Source organism: Schistocerca serialis, chromosome 4 (assembly GCF_023864345.2).
Source record: "Schistocerca serialis cubense isolate TAMUIC-IGC-003099 chromosome 4, iqSchSeri2.2, whole genome shotgun sequence".
In the NCBI taxonomy this organism is placed as follows: domain Eukaryota; kingdom Metazoa; phylum Arthropoda; class Insecta; order Orthoptera; family Acrididae; genus Schistocerca; species Schistocerca serialis.
Genome location: NC_064641.1, coordinates 536,095,568 through 536,117,330, shown reverse-complemented (window position 1 = coordinate 536,117,330; position 21,763 = coordinate 536,095,568). Strand labels below are relative to the sequence as shown.

The following is a 21,763-nucleotide window of genomic DNA, read 5'->3' as shown; positions in this document are numbered from 1 at the left end:
TTCAGACCATGAAGCTGCAAGAACATTGAAGCCAGTTAATCAAAATAATGAAGAAGATTGTTATTCAGAAGAATGAACAATTACAGTATGTTAGAAACAGACTCTGAGTAGACTCGTAGTCATGTTCAACTCGCATAACAGGTTACTACCTGCCATTTAAGTGCTCCTATGAATGTCACTGTGAACCATGATTTTTAATTGGTTATGAAAAATTACTAACTGACAGAATTCAGCATTGATGTTCTGGATAAGGTAGGCAGTAAAGCTTCAAAAGTGTGCAAATAATTATTTTTTCCTTAAGGTGTTCATAGAGTATATAGAGGGTCTATACAAGGGCGATGTACTTGAGGGCAATATTATGGAAATGGAAGAGGATGTAGATGAAGATGAAATGGGAGATACGATACTGCGTGAAGAGTTTGACAGAGCACTGAAAGACATGAGTCGAAACAAGGCCCCCGGAATAGACAATATTCCATTGGAACTACTGACGGCCGTGGGAGAGCCAGTCCTGACAAAACTCTACCATCTGGTGAGCAAGATGTATGAAACAGGCGAAATACCCTCAGACTTCAAGAAGAATATAATAATTCCAATCCCAAAGAAAGCAGGTGTTGACAGATGTGAAAATTACCGAACTATCAGCTTAATAAGTCACAGCTGCAAAATACTAACACGAATTCTTTACAGACGAATGGAAAAACTAGTAGAAGCCAACCTCGGGGAAGATCAGTTTGGATTCCGTAGAAACACTGGAACACGTGAGGCAATACTGACCTTACGACTTATCTTAGAAGAAAGATTAAGGAAAGGCAAACCTACGTTTCTAGCATTTGTAGACTTAGAGAAAGCTTTTGACAATGTTGACTGGAATACTCTCTTTCAAATTCTAAAGGTGGCAGGGGTAAAATACAGGGAGCGAAAGGCTATTTACAATTTGTACAGAAACCAGATGGCAGTTATAAGAGTCGAGGGACATGTAAGGGAAGCAGTGGTTGGGAAGGGAGTAAGACAGGGTTGTAGCCTCTCCCCGATGTTGTTCAATCTGTATATTGAGCAAGCAGTAAAGGAAACAAAAGAAAAATTCGGAGTAGGTATTAAAATTCATGGAGAAGAAGTAAAAACTTTGAGGTTCGCCGATGACATTGTAATTCTGTCAGAGACAGCAAAGGACTTGGAAGAGCAGTTGAATGGAATGGACAGTGTCTTGAAAGGAGGATATAAGATGAACATCAACAAAAGCAAAACAAGGATAATGGAATGTAGTCTAATTAAGTCGGGTGATGCTGAGGGAATTAGATTAGGAAATGAGGCACTTAAAGTAGTAAAGGAGTTTTGCTATTTGGGGAGCAAAATAACTGATGATGGTCGAAGTAGAGAGGATATAAAATGTAGACTGGCAATGGCAAGGAAAGCGTTTCTGATGAAGAGAAATTTGTTAACATCCAGTATTGATTTAAGTGTCAGGAAGTCATTTCTGAAAGTATTCGTATGGAGTGTAGCCATGTATGGAAGTGAAACATGGACGATAAATAGTTTAGACAAGAAGAGAATAGAAGCTTTCGAAATGTGGTGCTACAGAAGAATGCTGAAGATTAGATGGGTAGATCATGTAACTAATGAGGAAGTATTGAATAGGATTGGGGAGAAGAGAAGTTTGTGGCACAACTTGACCAGAAGAAGGGATCGGTTGGTAGGGCATGTTCTGAGGCATCAAGGGATCACCAATTTAGTATTGGAGGGCAGCGTGGAGGGTAAAAATCGTAGAGGGAGACCACGAGATGAATACACTAAGCAGATTCAGAAGGATGTAGGTTGCAGTAGGTACTGGGAGATGAAAAAGCTTGCACAGGATAGAGTAGCATGGAGAGCTGCATCAAACCAGTCTCAGGACTGAAGACCACAACAACAACAACAAGGTGTTCATTGAATTTTCTGGAGTGTCTCAACTTTAAACATCTGTTACTAAAAATAACATCACATTACATACCCTTTGGCTTCTAAGGGTGTTGTAGGAGCTTTTTTTAGAAATGTGATTGTTGAAAATGTAGTATTTGGAGGCACACAATAAGAACACCTGCTTACCAATTGTTGAACTGGGGAAAGATGAAGATGAATGTTTCTCATGATAAACAACAAATCTATTTTGGTTATGTGCAATTTTCAAGTAGCTTGCTGATAGAGTAGCAGAGATTAGTAATGAGATGCTCTCTTCTGTATGCATTGTGTTAAATGTTGTTTTCTGTCTTTCAAGGAGTCCGTAATGCTATTCTAGTTTTCGTAAATTGTGTTAGACAGTAGTGTAATTTATACTTGCTGTATACCTGTATCTTGTCTGTTGAAGAAGGAATGAAGGAAGTTAAAGTTCAAAGCCTGGCTGACAGTGGATGGAAAATGAAGCATCATTAAGAATGATGATTGGCATAGTCCATTGGATTGAAAGTAAGCAAGGCAGAAAAATTAGTTCATAGGATTGATAGTGTTATTTGACATTTTCAGAAGTCAGATCACTAAAAAAGGAAAAAAATGATGTCTTGAATAAATAGAAAAGAAGTATAAATATGTGGTGGATGTAAAAATGGAGAAAGATTCTGCTTTACCGGTGAAAGAATCCCGATACCTAGGAAAAAGGTAAACAGATTGCCAAGAGAAAGAAGTCAAAAATTGGAAAAGTGGATGCACAATGTATTACCATTGACACTGTTTCAAATAGTGCACTGAATAAATCACTGGGCTACGAAAAAATCTAAAAATTCTGGTGATAACAATATTTGTCTGTTTAAATGTTGTAAAGATTTGTTAGGCATTTAATTAGTGACAAATGACATTTTTCATGCTGCATAAGATATATTGAAAGCAAAAAGACAGGGAAATAACATTCAGAAATGAGCAAGAAATGATGCTAAAAGCCAATAACTCTTGTTTTTTTTCTCTCAAATCAAAACTAACTGTTGTAGAGAGATGACATTTTCAAAGACGTAAAAGAAGATGTATTGACAGAGATATTTCAGAAAGTGAGTGCAAATGGAGAAATAGCTGCACAGTGCTATAAAGAAGAAAGTGGACGAACTTCAGAGATTGTATTCCTGGATTTTGCATTTCTTTTCCAAGAGTATGTAATTGCATTTCTTCTCCAAGATATATTTAATTGTTAAAATGTCATATTCTTTTAATTTAGTTTACAAAAATAACATCATCTTTGATTCAGTTTTAGGCTTTGTTATCTTAATGACAACAATATCAATTAGATGATTGTGTTAACCATTATTTTAAAACATGTTGACTTCTGTAATGTTGAGTAATTTTACTTAGGAAGGCCAACAAAAACAGCTATGGATTTAAGTACACTGTTGGAAAGTAGAATTGAGGATGCCAGAAGTAACTCTAAGAATAGTTCACAATATGTACAAATTTTAACCAAGCAAATAACTATTTTTCAGAAGGATGGTATTGGCAGAAGTAGTAGTTAAAGAGCATCTTGCTGTTTGGGGAGACTACTTGTACTGGGTTGATGGTGATCAACAACAAGTAGAACGAGCAGATAAACTCACAGGCAAACATCAGGAAGCTGTTGTTAGAGCATCTCATCTCACTGAACTTGTTGCTGTGCTTCCATTTGATGAAAAGGTAAATAAAGACATTAAAGAATATTCTAACTTAAGGACAATTAAAAAGTAACTGTATTCTGTGCTTAAAAAATATTTCTAGAATAGTGGAGTATTATTGAAACCAAATTGTAAAGTATTCTTTTGAGTAACATAGGTATAAAGCTGCTGGCTTTGTAATGACATCACAAAAAAAGAAAAAAAAAACTGTGGGCATATTTTTTGAAGCCTCATTGTATTTATTCTGATTTTCTGGAACTAGTGCCCCGTAAACATACTGTTCTGATTTAGGGAATTGAATATCATTAGTTATAACTGTTATGCTATTTAATTGTGCTATTTCTTACAATAGCATTAGATTTTTCTGACACTGGATTAAGCAGTTTTGGAGTTGCATATGAGAAATAACTGCTTCTAGTCTAATACACCATATCTATTAATCTGTGATTCCAGCATGTCAAGTGGTTCAAACTAAGTGAACTTTCGACCAAGTATCTCCCGAACTATTGTAATATAGTAACTGCCAATTCTATAACATTTCAGTGTGCTATTATGGCTGACACTTACCTTGTATCACCATGCTACTACTCCAGACATGAATAGTCCCATTTACATTTACAACTGTACAAATGGCCACCTTATGGTGTGTGGTAGAGGGTACTAACAGGTGTACCGGTATGAAATGAGCGTTAAGATACAAATGTGTCGATAGGGAACATTTGTTGTGAACGAGCCTTAATTTTTTTTTGTTTGGTTGGTATGACATCTGTCAAAGATATTTAGTATACATCCAGTCATGGAACAAACAACATCACATGTTTTCATCGTGTTAACAATGTCAAATTTTGTACCAGAAAGTGATGATTTGCGGAAAGCATTAATTTTTTGTTTTCATTTGAAAAAAAGTGCTGCAGAGTCGCATCGAATGCTTGTCGAGGCATATGGTGATCATGCTCTATCAGAAGCAACATGCAAAAGATGGTTTCAACAGTTCAGAAATAATGATTTTGATGTAAGAAATGAAGAACGTGGAAGACCACCAAAAAAGTTCGAAGACGCTGAATTGCAAGCAATATTGGATGAAGATGATACTTTGAGTCAGAAGGAAATGGCAGCAATGCTAAATGTTGCACAACAAACAATTTCTGACCGTTTGAAAGCTATGGGAAAGATCCAAAAGTGTGGAAAATGGGTGCCACGTGAATTGAGTCAAATACAGATGGAAAACCGAAAAACCATTTGTCAAATTTTGCTTCAAAGACATGAAAGAAAATCAATTTTGCATTGAATTGTTACTGGCGATGAAAAATGGATTTATTTTAAAAATCTTAAACAGGGAAAAATCATGGGTTAATCTGGGACAACCATCAACATCGACTGCAAAACCAGATCAATTCGGCAAGAAGACAGTGCTCTGTGTTTGGTGGGATCAGAAAGGTGTGGTGTATCATGAGCTTCTAAAACCCGGTGAAACCGTGAATACTAATCGCTACAGACAACAAATGATCAATTTGAACTATGTATTGATCGAAAAAAGACCAGAATGGGCCAGAAGACATGGCAAAGTAATTTTTTTACATGACAATGCACATGCACACAAAGCAAAACTGGTTCAGGATACAATCAAAACACTTGGCTGGGAGCTGCTACCCCACCCGCTGTATTCACCAGACTTTGCCCCTTCCGACTACCATTTGTTTTCATCAGTGGGACACGCATAGGCTGAGGAACACTTCGATTCCTGCGAAGAAGTTGAAAATTGGGTGTCTGATTGGTTTGCTTCAAAAGACGAACATTTCTATTGGTGTGGTGTCCACAAATTGCCAGAAAGGTGGTCAAAATGTATAGAAAGCAATGGTCAGTACTTTGAATAAAATGATTTTACTTTTCAATTCAAAATTAGTGTTTCATTTTCTAAAAAGATGCTCATTTCATACCGGTACACCTGGTAATTGTACCACTATATCTCCCTCTAGAGTATAAGACCAAATGCAGAAAGTATGGTTAATTAGCATTAACGATAACAGATTTGACAACTAAATGCAGGTGTGCTTGGGAGGTCTGTGGATACACACCAAAGTAAAAGTTTTAATGCTATTTTATTATACTGAAAGGTGAAGAGAGATGTGAATGCTGTACTCTGGTGATACTTTTGTTAATACATCAATTTCTGGAAGCAACTGAAATAATCATTTGCATATGGGAAGAAAATCCAGTTGCTATTATCAGAATATAAATGTGTGTCAGCAGTTACTAGTGTGCTTTCAGGGTTTCAGCCAAGTTGTTGTTGCCATTTTTCTGCTCAATATTTTGATGACTGACCCAGTTGTCTCCTTCAGATGTAGAAACAATGGTATCAGTAACATGGCAGAACAATGGAAAGCTGATTATTAATCTCAAGCATTGAGAAAACTAGAGAGATCAGGTCTACAGTGTTTCGAATCTGTTGTACAGACACTTGCACTTTCTAGAATGGAAATCACAATATTGTTACATTCATAGAATTCAGGTCCTGATATTTTCTACAAAAGACGCAGCAGCATACTTGGACTCTGTAACACCATTGCTCCTCATGCAGTATGTCCATTGTCATATGTTCAGTGTGTGTATTTGGTGCTTGTAGAAATTGAATGGATTTTAAAATACTGACCCATCCACATTAGTATATTCAACAGGATGGTACTCATAAACTATTGTCATGAGTACAATAATTTGATCGTATCACATTTGTCTCCTATTTACTGAAGTTGGATATGTTAGTCATTTTCATATTTTGTGGATCATAATTGTGATATGGAACAAGTCAATATGGCAAAAAGCTGACTGTTTGTGTGTTTTCTTAAGGATATTTTTTTTCCTTCTTACATCCATACAATGGTTCATTATACTTAACTATGTTTCTCTCTCTCTCTCTCTCTCTCTCTCTCTCTCTCTCTCACACACACACACACACACACACACACACACACACACACACGAATCATACTAATAGACATTAAGAAATTATTCCTTTTGTGTTTGATGTTAGTTTATTTAAACACTAAATTCAGTACATTACTAGGCAGATGGTCAAAGATTTTCATGGCTGAATGCCTCACTCCTTTCTGTGCCAATCCAAAGACTGAGTGATTAATATTATTAGTCATTTGTCCTTCTAGTACTAAACTTGTGAATCTTACTGTTGTTTTCCTATGGTGATTGACTGCTGACAACAAACTTCATGTGGAAGGACATCTAAGAGGGAAAAATAAATTAATAAACAAATAAATATTTATACTGAGTTCTTATGTGCATATATCAGTACTTTAGAAAAATGCTGCTCAATTGCATCTGTGGTGTGCATTCAAAACAGGTTTGTTTGCACTTGTAAACAAGTTCAATTTCATTGTTTACACCTGTAGATTCATAAAACAAGTGTAGATAATGCAGATCATGAAGTAAATTTTCATTGTTAATGGATACCATTCTACTGAAAAGCTCTTGGACTTGTTCTTCTTTTACTTTGCCTAAATAGTTACTTTCAGTGTAGACAAGCTCACTACTGCTAGAGTTCAAATAATATTGAAAGCAAGGGAAAAGTAATAAAATTCTCACAGGCAGCTTCCTGTTGTTTCCGAAGTCCTTACATTCATTTGGAATAATGAGAATATTATGAAAAGAAGAGTTTGCTACTCATCATACAGAGGAGTGAGTTGCAGCATGCATAGGGGAAAGACTGCTGTACATTGAAGTTTTCAACCAAAACACCCAAGCATTATATGTGAAACAAATATAACAATGAAGAGAAAGAGAGAGAGAGAGAGAGAGAGAGAGAGAGAGAGAGAGAGAGTAAAAAAATTATTTCTCTGAAAGCAAAATAACTGTTCAGTATTGTTTATGCTGTTCACTGAGTTGTTACCTTTACTCCTAAATTATTTACATTCTGCCAAAACTTTCCACATTACATTTGTACTACTAAATATTTTCTGTCTTGCTATTCAGACTGGGGAAGGTCTGTTAATCCTCTCATATCCCTTGCCACTGGCAGTATGCAAGTGAAACTTGTGACTCTCTGGCCAACAAAAATTTCTTTTTGTTTACAGTTATATGTGGAAAGGACATGCGAGGGATGCTCACATATATGCCTGCAGTTGCAAGGGGCAGTTGGTAGTGATGGTCCTGCCTGTGGTTGCCCAGCTGGTTTGGGGCTGCAGGATGATGAACGAACATGCATTCCACCACCTGCATGTGGGCAAGATCATTTTACATGTGCCACAGGAAGCATTTCATTAAAGGACTGTCTGCCTGCATCTTGGCGCTGTGATGGTCACAAGGATTGTGCTGACGGCAGTGATGAAGAGGATTGTCCTGCTTGTCCACCAGATCAATTTAAATGCCAGAGTGGACGATGCATTGGTACCGTCTTTCATGATTTACAAATTTATAATCTCTCTCTTTATGTTTACTGGCATCTGCAAAATCTGGTAGGGTTATTACAAAGCCACTATAAGTTGTTTAGAATTAAGTCTCTAGATTTAACTGACATATAAATCAACCACCTTCTGTCAAGAATGTCTGTGGAAAAAGTATTGTTCTCCTATCAATATAGTTATTTATTTATATAACTAAACATAAATGTTGTGATTTGTCACTTGTGTCATTCCTAAAGTCTTGCCATCAGTTCGTCAGCTATAAACTTTCCTCAGAGTATTGAAATTTTAAGACATTGTTATAATTTCTTTTAGCTTTGTTTCTCATTACACAAAGGTAGCTCCACTGATGATGCATGTCAAACCTGTATTTGTTTTTTCATGTGGGAGGCTCTTGCTTTGGTCAACTTAAAAGTGGTGAAGTATGTGTGTAAACTCTCACTTCTTTAACGGTACGACTTACTTGACATTGTCAGCCGACTTTCCTTGCTGGTTAGCTTGCTTCTGCAACCTCCTTTTCTCTTCTTCTCCGAAGTATATTTGCTAGGAACAGGTATTTCTCAAGACTCTTTCTATTTATAAAAAAAAATAAGCAGACATACACAGTTTCTTTTGCTTCACTTAAAGATGTATATTCAAACATCAAAACTTTTTCAAATCTTCTTATCCACGTAAGCAAACACTGTCAAGTAAGTCTCTTCGCATATCCAAAGGTTATAAACAAAGTTCACTTACATATAAGAGAAAGTTGGCTTAAAAAACCAAGTCCATTCTCATCCTGGATCGGAATACACGTCTTATCCTCTCCAAGTCCAAGACGAACATCCATTTAACAATATTTCAACTTTTCTTCCTTTTTTTTCACTACAGTAGTCTAAGTTACATTTAAAATGTCATGCATTCGAGATGGTCAAAGGCCGAGTGGTTCTAGAATTTATGCGGAAATTCTTGAAACATTACAAGGCTTATCACTATCTCCTTTACAGTTCCTTTTGTCCGTTCTCAATGCTTCCGTAGTGCTGCGCAAAGTCACACTCACAGCTGCAGCCAGAATCGACGTGCTCTTGGCAATATGTGGAGCATGAGACTGGTGATGCAATGTACTGCTAATCAGATTTCATGGACCCAGATTGTCTACTGTGCTGCACTATTCAGTCAGGTGAAATAAGGGTTGCCAGCCTCGCTTTGACCTTTGACACAAAATTATACGTCTCTCAGCTCCACAGTCAATTATGAAAAGCTGTGTTGCTACGTAAAGCCATTGTCACATGAGACAAGGCAACTATGATTGACATGCATGCAGACAGGATATCCAGTGTTATGAGAAATACTGCCATTAGCTTGCAGGATAAGCTGGTAAATGTCATTTGTGCTCCCAGTGCTCTCCAGTGGCAGTTAGTGGAGTTGTTGATTTTATTTGGCTAGAAAACCTTACAATTTGTCCACAAAAATGGGCAAGTATAAATTTCTTACACTAGCCCTATTAAAATACAAATTTCCTCTCTTGTGCATATGTTGCTCATGTTGTTCTTTTTGTGGTGTACATAAATTAAAGCTTTAGTATACATGAACATGTAACAAGACAAAAAGGTAAGATACATGTCCAGTCAGTAAGAATGTCAACTTATAAAAATTCACCAAACTGAACAAACTTGTTCCTTACAGTGTGTGCACTTAAATTTATACAACATCAAATACTACATAAATTTGTTTGTATCATACGAAAATATCACAATCATTTTAGAAAATGAAAGGGTGGGAAAAGAAAAAAAAAAAAGGTTGGATATAGTGGGACACGAATCCTCTTTTGATCTACCTTCTGTTCTGTAATGTGACACATCTACTAACTACACTGCACTAAAGCTTTGCTATTGGTTAGCTGTTTTTTATGTTGTGGTCTTTTAAAGGCTTTAATTGCCAAACTGTTATCTATTGATGTTTCTAATAAATCCCAACAAGAACGACATTTTTTCATGAATCTTCTCTGAGCCATTTCCTTAAAATAGCTTATTTTCATAACATGAGAGTTATAACACAAAAATAATGATATGAGAATTCTTTAATCACCAAAAGTTTCCTATCATTTTATTACAACAAATTGTACCAATAATGATTCTTTCTCAAGACATTCAATATGCAGGTGCTTACAAACAACATATACTCATTGAGTGTAAGGTTTAACGTAAAACCCACCAAATATGTATGTCTACTGATATGACAAATACAATATGGCATCTCTCTTTCTGCATGTGATTTAGGGAGCATTCCTGCTTCCGATTTTATGTGGCATGTGCCGAAATATCACAGAACTTATTTTGTGTTTCACATAATGAAATGGCTCCTCAATGTGAAATAGCAGAAGTGACATCACAAAACTCATAGAGTGCCACACCTGTGTTAGCTAATCCATTCCTTGTGATGATGACTTAACTTCTTTCATGTAAGATTCCTAGACGTGACCAGTGGATTGGAAAGATTCACCACTAACTGTTCAGTGAATACCTTCAACTATCTATTAGTGATTACTGTTGACTACAACTAACAACTAGATGGGAACACAGTTCAATGCCAACAGAGAAAAGGTCACCCAAAAGCGCTACTCTCCAATTGACCAGAACTAACCGTAGCCAAGCTACTGGCTCCTTTTTCACCCCGACCTCATAATTCATCAAAAAAGTCCACACTTGTTACTCCACAATGGTCACAAACAACAGCAGGAAAATGCCCAACCTGTAATTAACTCCCGCACAGAGGAATGCACTTCCGAATACTTTGTCAGCTTTCTGTTGCAGAAATGTGACTTGGTTGATCAGGGAGGATCCATCATTCCACAACTCCGATACATTCAAATAAAAATTCCAGCACAGAGGTGTCATGATTTGCCACCCCAACCCAAAAGGGCTGATGGCTGGCTTCCTCTATTTTGTGTGCTCCCCACCACTCCACAAAATTGTTTAAAATACAGGCTTTTTAGTCAGTTGGAAAACAGGAGCAAACAATAGGCACTGTCATTGGCCATTCCTTTACTCCTGCCTACAGAACTAGTGAAAGGTGCTGCCATCTGACAGGACATTTAGAACCCTTTCTGCATGGCTGTAATGGCAAAATTTATCTCCCTGTGAAACCAACCATTCAGAAGGATTGTAGAAAATCCAGTCCATCCTCTTCAAGCAGAACACTCCTTTCCCTGGCCGCCGGAAATTGGCTGAGCTGACTACCATACAAAAACAGAGCTACATCATCTGGGTAGCCTGGAAATAATGTTACATAGTTATCAGAATTATGTGAAAAGTGACTCAAAAGTGTCATTTTTATCTCTTGCATCCAAAATTAGTGAAGCCTGAATGCTCTTGTTTCTCAGTTTGAAATTAGATTTGTTATATTTTTATCAGCGGATAAATTTTCATGAGATGCATATCTGTATAACTCTACATACTCTCACACTAAATAACAAAGGAGAAATCCAGGTTCAAATAAGAACACTAAACTCTCACATTTAAGGCCTCTGTTGTCTTTGGCTGCTGTGACTTGATGTGGCGAATAACAATCTCTCCATTCATACCATTGTTTAAAGGAACAAATGAAAGATGATGAACTCAGCATTACACATTTATAACTAGCAGTCTACAACATTTCAAAATTATAACAGGATATTATTTTCTGTAAATGTTACACAGTGTTGTCTGTCATGCTGCAGTTATTGCGTATCAAGTACAGAAATGATGTTTGTTTTAATTACATAGTCGTAATATTTGGATTGCCAGATGAATGTTTTGATTATTTTTAATAGTTCTTATTTTTTTGGTTTATTTCTCTACAGAGAAGGCGTGGGTATGTGATGGTACCCCACAGTGCCCAGATGGTTTTGACGAATCACATTGTTGCAAGTCAAGAGATGAATTTCTTTGTATTGATACGGGAATATGCATCTCAAACACAATGAAATGTGATGGTATAAAAAACTGTAATGATGGCAGTGATGAAGCCCATGCTCTTTGTATATTGGGATGTGAGTATTTATTGTTGTGTTGTTCACATTAAATTAAAGTATCTGAAAACACTAAGTTTAAATTTATCAGTATTAGGAGCTTCATCAGTGTGTTTTCAACCAGGTTATATTTATTATTCTTGTATTAGAATCATCAACAATAGGTACAATACTTTCTACATTTCAGATATGTGTATAGAATCTACAAAGTAATTGAGCTTTTTACTATTGCGATTTAGCTCCTTTTTCCCATGCATAATAACTGATAAAGAAAGCACTAAAGTATATACCTTTGAAGAGAATGAGAAATGAACATCTTCAGATTTTCATATTATTTCTGAAGAAGTGAAATGACTGTTGTAGTCTTTTCCAGAATTGAAGATATATCATTATGTAGTTGAAGTATGTGAGGTTTTTGTATGTTATCCAGGGTGTATTTAGTTTCAAAATATTTTTCAGTTTTTATTCTACTCAATGTTTGGTTGGCTTTTTGTTAGCATCAGTGCTGTTGGCCATTACGTATTATGTCTGGTGTTTTTGTGTGGTAGAAGATGCCGAATGAATGTTTTATAACTTGGTTTTGTGGAGCTGCAGAGAAAATAAATTGAACTCATGTGGATCTGACTGTGAATGAACTTGAGATGTGTGATCAACTTGAGCTTTTTACATTGCTTATTTCTTTATAATGTATTCCAAGCAATACAAAGCAATGGGATCACAGTATTTAATGCAATACTTGTAATTTTGTATCAGTGACATGATTAAAGTTGTAAAAGAATTTTTTGAGGTTTCCCAAGTTCTGTGTTGTTGGTTTCACTAAAAACTTGCATACAAGGAAACCTAAGCATTTAAAGTTTTACAGCCACTGGAATAAAACTAAAATGAGACTGAAGTAATGTAAAATAACTTAACTGTAAACATTCAATATTTGGTGTCACCTCTTCTTGTCCTGCATAAGATATGTAACAAAGACATTAAAAGACAAGTTTCTTAATAGCATGAGAGAGCTAATAAAGAATCCCAAACACAACTTTTCTGGGTGTACGGCTTGCTTTCAGATTTGATGCGCCTTACATTATGTTGTCCTTCAAACAAACTTGTCGACATAATTTTGCAACCATTGTTTGTCCTTAGCATAGTACTCAGAGTTGATCCACCAACCCACAAATTTATTTTCAAGAATTTTACATTTGCAGGCCAATGTGTGTTCCTTTCGGCATATGACCATAGCAGAAGATTATGAAAGCAGTGTCCAAGAAAAGTTTATGATGGATACTTAAATTCATAGTAGAGTTCTGCATTCTTTGAAACAATTCTCTTACACAAGGAAATGTAAACTAGAATACCAGAAACTCAAAAATTAAATTACAATCTTATTATTAACAATAAGGAGGTGCTGAGCAGCAGATAGGTACATTTAAAAGTAGACAAGGCAAGTGGACACAGTCCTTCCTTCTTCAGATTTATATTCACACACACACACACACACACACACACACACACACACACACACACGGTATCACTCTCATCTCTAGGCGCTGGGAAGCTTTTTTTGGGGGGGGGGGGGGTGGACAGGAGGTATGCAAATAAGTGGCAGGGACTATGTAGGTGTGTTGGGAGGAAAGAAGGCATTTGTGAGGTTTGAGTGGGAATAGAGAATGACATAGAAAAAGGTGTGTTCTTGACTTCAATGGCTGTGTCACAGTGCATGCCCTACGGATTCTGGACGCCAACACCAGCTTTTCTAAATTGTGCAGGTGGAAACTCCTCCAGTAACATACTTCATTCCTGTAACCTCAGTAACCAAAAACCTTGCTAGTTCCTTTATCTGCCTCTTAGCCCTCCCTGCTCCCACTCCAGTCTCACACACACTTTCTCTTTCCTCCAGCACCCTGTATAGTTCTTTCCCTTTCCTGCTTTTACGAAAGCTGCCTATAATAAAATATTCTGAATCTAAACCTATTTGTCAAAGATTTAACAAATATGTACCTGTCTTAATAATGTGCTAATGCTTTAACATTTTCGTTTTACAGCTTCAAAAGGGGACCCAGCGTTGGCAGAAAAATCACACAAAAGTGCATTAGCTGTTGGTGTCATCATTGCTGTGGCTGCACTGATAACAATTGGTCTTTTCTTGTATTACTGCCGAAAACGCTTAATGGGTTCCAACAATATAGCTCTAGATGATGAACTAGATGACTCGGCAGGTGATGCGTTATCACCTAAGCCTTTAAGAGGTGTTCCCAAACCTATTTGTACAGTGACCACATTGCAGAAGAATGGACATCGTTTAGTTAAAGGACCCACAAAACCAGGGATTGATGGTGTGCACATGTCAATGCTGAATGGCAGTACAACTACTACAAATAGCTATGATAGGAATCACATTACTGGAGCTTCCAGCTCCACAACTGAAGGTGGTGGACCTGTAGTTGCTCCAATGTTAATGTCGTCTTCATCTCTGCTTTGTTATCCTCGTGAAACACTGAATCCACCTCCTAGTCCCGCAACCACAGCTGATTCTACAAGAAGACTTCACCATAGTTACAATGAGGATTATTGTTGCTCTTCTTCTGGTGCTTCTAGATATAGACCCTATAGGCATTACCGGGCTATTAATCAGCCACCTCCTCCAACACCGTGTAGCACTGATGTATGTGATGAATCAGATTCAAATTATCCACTGCGTGGTGGCAGGTATTATGCTCCTCCTGCCTCTGAGTATGACTCAGACCCATTTCCTCCACCTCCCACACCAAGATCTCACTATCATAGTGAAGGCGGAATACCAACTTCGTGTCCCCCATCACCATCGTCTACTGCAGGGAGATCGTCCACGTACTTCAATCCCCTTCCACCTCCACCTTCACCAGTGCCATCTCCCGGCAGCCGCTGTGATTGCTGATAGTGAGTCAGTGTGTGGATTGGAGGCATCATTGTTTTCAGACTTGTAACATTGAACATCTGAACAGTACAGCAGCTGCAACATGATGTGATCAGTTTGAGTAAGAGGATTATTTCTGGTGCTAAGAATGAAAGCAGAAGTGTTTCAAAAGAATGTAAGTGAAAAAACAATTCTGTAATGTAATTTTTGTTTTATGTTATAATATTGATCAGAAAGACAGTTAGTGAGAGTTTTCTGTTGAATAGAAACTAAGCATATATGATGAATGAGTTTTCATTAAAATCATGATAGCATATGGACTGAAACAATTTTTTATGTTTAGCTATTGTTGGAGGAAGAAGTACCGCAGAATGTTTGCTATATCCTGTGCAGCCATATCCTTTGTACATTAACGTTAATGCCATATACGTATATACATATATATGAAAATTATTTTTGTTACATGTGGAGTATTAATCTTTAATAATTGTTAAAATAAAATTTTATATGACATTAATGTTGTGTCACTTGCATGCAATGTTTCAGCATGTTGTGATGACTGCATTGTATTAGACTGATAATATTAGTTAACACAGCAGACTTTTTTTATTGAGACTTTGTTTTTTCTTGTATATTATAAATATGAAATATTAACTGCGCCTTCTGGTAGTTGCTGACATTGTAAATGGGGAAAATATTTTTTGTATTAGATCTGACATGTGAAAACTAATTAACTTATATGTTACAACTATTAACCTGCCTCACCCTGGCTTCACACAGGTATCTAAAAGTGGACGACTTGTCTGGCAAAACAGAAATAAATTTTATACACAAACCTTCCTCATAAATAAGTCTACCTATTAGAGAAAACCATATCAAAATATGTACCATAGTTCCTGAGATAAACTTTCACCTACAGGCAGAAAAAATGTGGCAAGCGATGTTAATTTGTAATATGTGTAGACATTAACCTTCTGGTACATTATTAATTGGTGAGAGCTTTATATTCAAATTTTACACATTAATTTAATGTCAGCAAATACAAGGTCTTCCCTAAATTTGAAAATGATCCTTCACTTTGAAAAGTATACTAAAACTGATTTCATTTAAAAACTAGTACTTTTTTAATAATCAATAAATCATATGTAATGTTATGTGCCATTTCAAACTCTAAATATATTTTGTTTCTCTAAGGAGCATAATTTGACATTTCTAGTGTATGTGCTTCTGTGAAGCTGGACAGTCACTGAAAATTTGTATAATAACATAGCCTAGCGATTTGAAACAATTGATGTGAATTTTATATCAAAATAATTTATGATGTTCATGGCTTAGAAACTACATGTATCAAAAATTGTATTTCTATCGAGTTTCAGTAAGTTCATACTTCATCTTGTTGGAAATTTAGCTTTTCTGTATATTTATATATAATTATGTTGATAATAAGTATTTTTATAAAATGATGTACATTTGTTTATTTAGAGTGTTTTTTAAAAATGTGTGTTTTATGTACATGTGTATATTATATGAGGCTAATTTTCCAAGAAATGGGCTTTATTGGCTTATGTGTTGTCAAATTTCCCATTTTATAAACAAAATGGTGTGTTGCTCAACATTTTTGTACTTAACAGTTTCTATATAATGATTGTTTGTTTCAGTTGTGTAATTGTCCTTCAGTGAGAGAATTTTTATAATACATTAGGCTTATGCTTGTAACTTGCTTTGCTACCATTTACTTTGATGAGCAGCATGATAGTCTAATATGTTTCGTTAATGGAAAAAATTTCTTACCTGTTATGCTCAACACACTATCGGAAGTGAAGCATATTTGTGCAGTGCCATAATATTGCCTTATGTTCATGGTGTAAACAAAAACATTTAATCGCACAAACTGTTTGATTTGGGGCAGCTAGAGAAATACTTCAGAGGCGTTTATTTCTTTAACTGTGTTAATATGATAGTCTTATTCAGAACAGCTTGTAACATGTATGTTGATTTGAATGTAACCTGTAAATTTAATTTTAACTTTGTGAGCTGCTATGATAAAATCTTTGTGAAATGGGTTGATATGTGGCACATTCATATCAGTCCTGTCTGTTTAAAATATTGGTAAAAGCAGTATGAATTTCTTTTATTAAATGGAAAAAATTATGGGCATTCAATTAATAACCAGTTTCTGTTTCTCCAGAGCTTTTGTGTGTTATTGTACCCTTGCACACAGAATTCACTTCTGATTTAATTTGAGAATAATTTATGAAACAGTTTAATTTGTATAATGTTAACCTGATCAGAAGTGGACTTAGACTAAGCAGACTTTGCACTTACACATACAGAAACAAGTGAACTTCTTTATTCCCACATTGGCATTTATGTTAAAAAGTACACTCATTAACTTTCTCCTCGTTTATTTATTAAAGTTTCTTTTCGCTACTTTCCATTTTAATTACTTTGCATGTCATATCTCTATATTCAGTATTTCACCTTTATTATAATGGCATGTTGTAAATGTGTGTATATGTTTTTAATATTGCCTTTTACACCTAGGATTTGCAAGAACTACCAACTCAGTCTTTGCCTCTTCTCTGTAGTTGTCAGTTGATACAGTCTATTTTATTTTGCAACACACCATTTAAAACTGATACCAATTTAGATTCAGTGGTATAAGGCTTATCTCTTAAATTACAGTAACAAATATTTTATTAAAAATAATTATTTCCAGTATTCATTTAGTCAAATTGTCGCAGATATCAGACTTCGAATTGAATTGCAGACATATTCTAATTGTTCTTGTAATTAGGTTAATTTTTGAAATGCAAATTATAGGATGGCATTCCTATTATTTGAAGGTATTGTAAACAAAATAATGGCTATAATTATTTAAACAGGAAACACACATACAACATTTGGTAAATGTTAAACATAATTCTAAAAGGGTGCCTTAAATAAGTGTTAAAATAAACTGTAGGCAAATTTGTTACTAGGAACAATTTTTTGAAATGGCATTTGCCATTTATAATTTTAATAACATGTTGTGCAACAATAACATATCCTATTTTTGTAATCATATTGCATGGTGTAAAGACATTGTAGTAATTTGTTTTGGAGGCTGAAGAAATCTGTTGAAAGGCATATAAGCTGTGTCATAAACTAGATGTGTTTATCTTTGTTAGCAGTGTACTTAATTATTCCATTTTGCTTCATGCTGTTGGATTTTTAGGAAGTGTGACATTCTGAAATGTTCAGTAAGGACACATCTGTCACACTCTTCATAGACAAATTCAGTGATTGACAGGAACCTGAATATTTACTTGTCCCGTATTCAGTAGCTGTATTTCAGAGACTGATATAAAAGGTACCCTCTTTACATCTACCGTCAGATCCCTTTTAGAAATTCAAGTGTTGTAACCTTGGTTATGAGAGAAAAATATTGAGTTAGAATATTAAGATCTAACACACTTTCCTCACTTTTATTTATTGTGATTTCCTGTTTAAAGTGACTGATTGTTCTTAAGACAATAGATATGTATAGGTCCATTATTTGATAGCCACAGTTTACACAATGACAATATGTGGTATGACAATATTATGAAAAGGACAGATTGCTACTCACAATAAAGCAGAGATGTTAAGGGCTTCTTCTGAATAAGACAACATGCACATACAGCGCTCTCTCTCTCTCTCTCTCTCTCTCTCTCTCTGTCTGTCTGTGTGTGTGTGTGTGTGTGTGTGTGTGTGTGTGTGTGTGTGTGTGTGTTGTCTAATTCAGAAGAAAGCATTTTTGGCCCAGAGGTAACTTGTTTGACAGTCTTTGTGTTGTGCCTATCTACAACTAAACATGTCTGCTGAATGGTGAGTTGCAATCTATCCTTCTCATGATATTGCCATTATTCATCCTGAATTTTCCACAGTATGTGCTATCTTATATTTTGTCAGTATATTTTGTCTATTTAAGTATCAGAATTTTGTGTGGTCATTTCATCTCAAAAGCACCTAATTGCTGCACATCTTATTTTTTAAGTTAAAGATGAGTACTTACTCGGTAATATGAAGGTACCTATTGTCATTATGTAAATCTGTGTATGATGGTAACCATGTACACCCCTGTATATGTGTATGGAAAAGTGCCTCTTTTTTCAGTGTGTGATTTATTAAAGTGCAAAACATTACTCAGGACTTATGTGTGTGTGTATATATACAGAATCACTTGCATTGAGCTTGTACATTAGTTGCATAGTCAAATGTTCCTGAAAATAGCATTTAAATGTTGATATTTTTGTTTTTAAATTGCTGTGCCATAAAAGTGAAGCTTAAGACATGGTTCTATTCATTGTTGTTGTAATTCCTGTACAAAGGTCAAAGATATAAGAAAATGTAAATAAGTGTACATTGTGTTTGTACAATATATTCTTGCTGCCGCAATTGCTAACTGCAATAAATTCTCAAAAGAATTTGTATATTGTGAGTGATCTTGTTAGATGTAAAGAAAACCTGTTCACTCTCCCATCCCCCAAATTAATGTGTTGCTGTAGGTAGAACATTGGTTTAGGAGCTGCAGATTAAGTGGTGCAATAGTTAAGACATTTAACTTGCATTAGAGAAGACAGCATATGGATTTCAGTTTTCCATGATTTCTCGAAACAAGACAAAAATTCAAAGATGGTTTCATCAAAAAAGAACACAACTAGTTTCCTTTCGTAACTGAGCATGTGCTGTCTCTAATGCCCTAGTCATTGATAGGACATTAAACCGTAATCTTACTTCAGTTTATGTAACTTCTCTATTGCTGCTCATTTACAGTTTTTTATAACTGTGACATGATCAGGAAAAATACAGACTGTAGCTCTCAGAATCAAGGGACATGAAAGGGAGACTGTCGTTGAGAAGGAAGTGAGACAAGAGATGTAAAATATCTTGGATGTTAACCAAGCATGTTGAGCAAACTGTAAAGAGAACAAAAAAGCAATTTGGGAATGGAGTAAAAGTTTGGGGAGAAGAAAAACTTAAAGGTTTACCAGTGACAATGTTATTCTATCAGAGACTATAAAGCACTGACTGCAAAGGATAGTATGTGGAAAAGCAGTTATAACATTGTCAACAAGATGAAAACAAATGTAAAGGAGAGTAATCAAATGAAATCTGAAAACACTGAGGGAATTAGATTTAAAAAAAATTAGACACTGAAAGCACTAGAAATGTTTTGCTATTTTGGAAGCAAAGTAACTGATGACATCTAATTTAAAATTCATTGTAAGGAAATCTTTTCTGAAATAATTTGCCTGCAGTGTAGCCTTATATGGAACTGAATGACGATCATAAATGGTTCATACAAGAAGAGAATAGAGGCTTCTGAAATGTTGTGCTACAGAATAGTTCTGAAGGTTGGACAGGTAGACTGGATAACTAATGAGGAGGTAGTAACTCAAATTTGACAACAAAATTTTATAGTTGAAATTGACAAACAAGGTTTAAGTTTCTAAGACATATCTTTAGGCATCAAGGAATAGTTAATTCACTGATGGAGGTAAGTGTGGGAGACGAAAACTGTAGAGGGAGACCAGCAAGGTTTGAATACAGCTGGTAGGTCCACATGAATGTAGGTAGCTGTACTTACACAGATGAAGGATTTGCTTGTGACAGAAAAGTATGGAGAGCTACATCACACAAGTCTTCTGACTGATGACCGCAACATGATGTTGTATTATAAATTATATTCTTGAATGTTAAGTTGCCTTTTGGTTTCTTAATTTGTGACAAAACTCTTTGATGGGGACTATTTAAGTCGTAGAAGTGCCCATCTTTTAAAATGTTACAGCAAAATTGATTACAGGTGAAGCTCAACATCGGTATCTATGTTATTAGCTTGACTGTTTTTGTACCAAATACTGCTAAGGATATTTCAATGCAAAAGGTTATTTTCACAATGTGGGACAAAGGAGAAGATTTTCACATAACCCAAAATAATTGATCTTTAAAACTATACATTATCCATTGTCTTAAGCAGTACTTCAGACAATTCCTCCCCTCCGAGTCTTGAAACATTTACTCCAAAAACTAACAACAGTTACTGGCTGTGCAAGTTCACGTACAGGACCTGTTGAAGTCTCCATCCAGCAATACTTATCTATAAAGTGAACACTGAAATTTGAGTTTTCCGTGAGTCCCCAAAATAACTTAATGGCTTGTTCATTTAACAATAATGCAACTGATTTCCTTAGCTGTCCTTGACCAAACTGAGCTCTTGTATACTTGGTCTCCAATGATGTGATCTACAAAGGCACATTAAACTCAACTTCCTTTATAATTCACAGTTTGAAGACTGGTGCTGTTATTCATCCGACATATTTATTAGTTAAGGATTACAACCATCTACGTCAGACAAATTAATAAGTCCATTGTCCCACGAAGGCAGGATGGATGAGGGAAAAATCTGTTTTACAAATTATCTAAAAGAGGGACAAACATGTCCCATTTCATGTGTTTCTTCAGCAATAAAAAGTGGTTGTGATAAAATAAAACTGTTTAGAGCCAACTTTTTCTAGAAATAATATCTGTATAGAGCTAGTAGAACACTTATGCTTGATCTATTTGATAGTTCTGGCTTTGCCCTTGTTACTCAAAAGGCTAAATGGCTCTCGTCAAATATGTGGCTTTTGAGCCATTACAGTTGCACATATTTCTGAGCAAGGTGGCACAGTGGTTAGCACACTGTACTCACAATCAGGAGGACAAGGGTTTAAACTGCACCCGGCTATCCAGATTTAGGTATTTCATGGTTTTCCTAGATTGTTCCAGGCAAATGCCGGCACAGTTTCTTTGAAAGGGCATGGCCAGCTTGCATCCCCATCCTTGACACAATCTGAGCTTGTGCTCCGTCTTT

At 35.7% G+C, this 21,763-nt stretch overlaps 1 protein-coding gene across 1 annotated transcript in view; it reads left to right on the top strand.

Annotated features, from left to right (window-relative positions):
• The window catches only part of LOC126475251 (low-density lipoprotein receptor-related protein 6), a 327,744-nt gene extending 308,410 nt beyond the window's left edge, over positions 1-19,334 (top strand). Inside the window, exons 19-22 of the mRNA XM_050102953.1 lie at positions 3,441-3,627; positions 7,688-8,000; positions 11,835-12,023; positions 14,036-19,334. Coding sequence (XP_049958910.1) covers positions 3,441-3,627; positions 7,688-8,000; positions 11,835-12,023; positions 14,036-14,907 — 1,561 coding nt within the window. The 3' untranslated portion in view covers positions 14,908-19,334. The remainder of the gene's footprint in view (positions 1-3,440; positions 3,628-7,687; positions 8,001-11,834; positions 12,024-14,035) is intronic.
• The last annotated feature ends 2,429 nt before the right edge of the window (positions 19,335-21,763 follow it).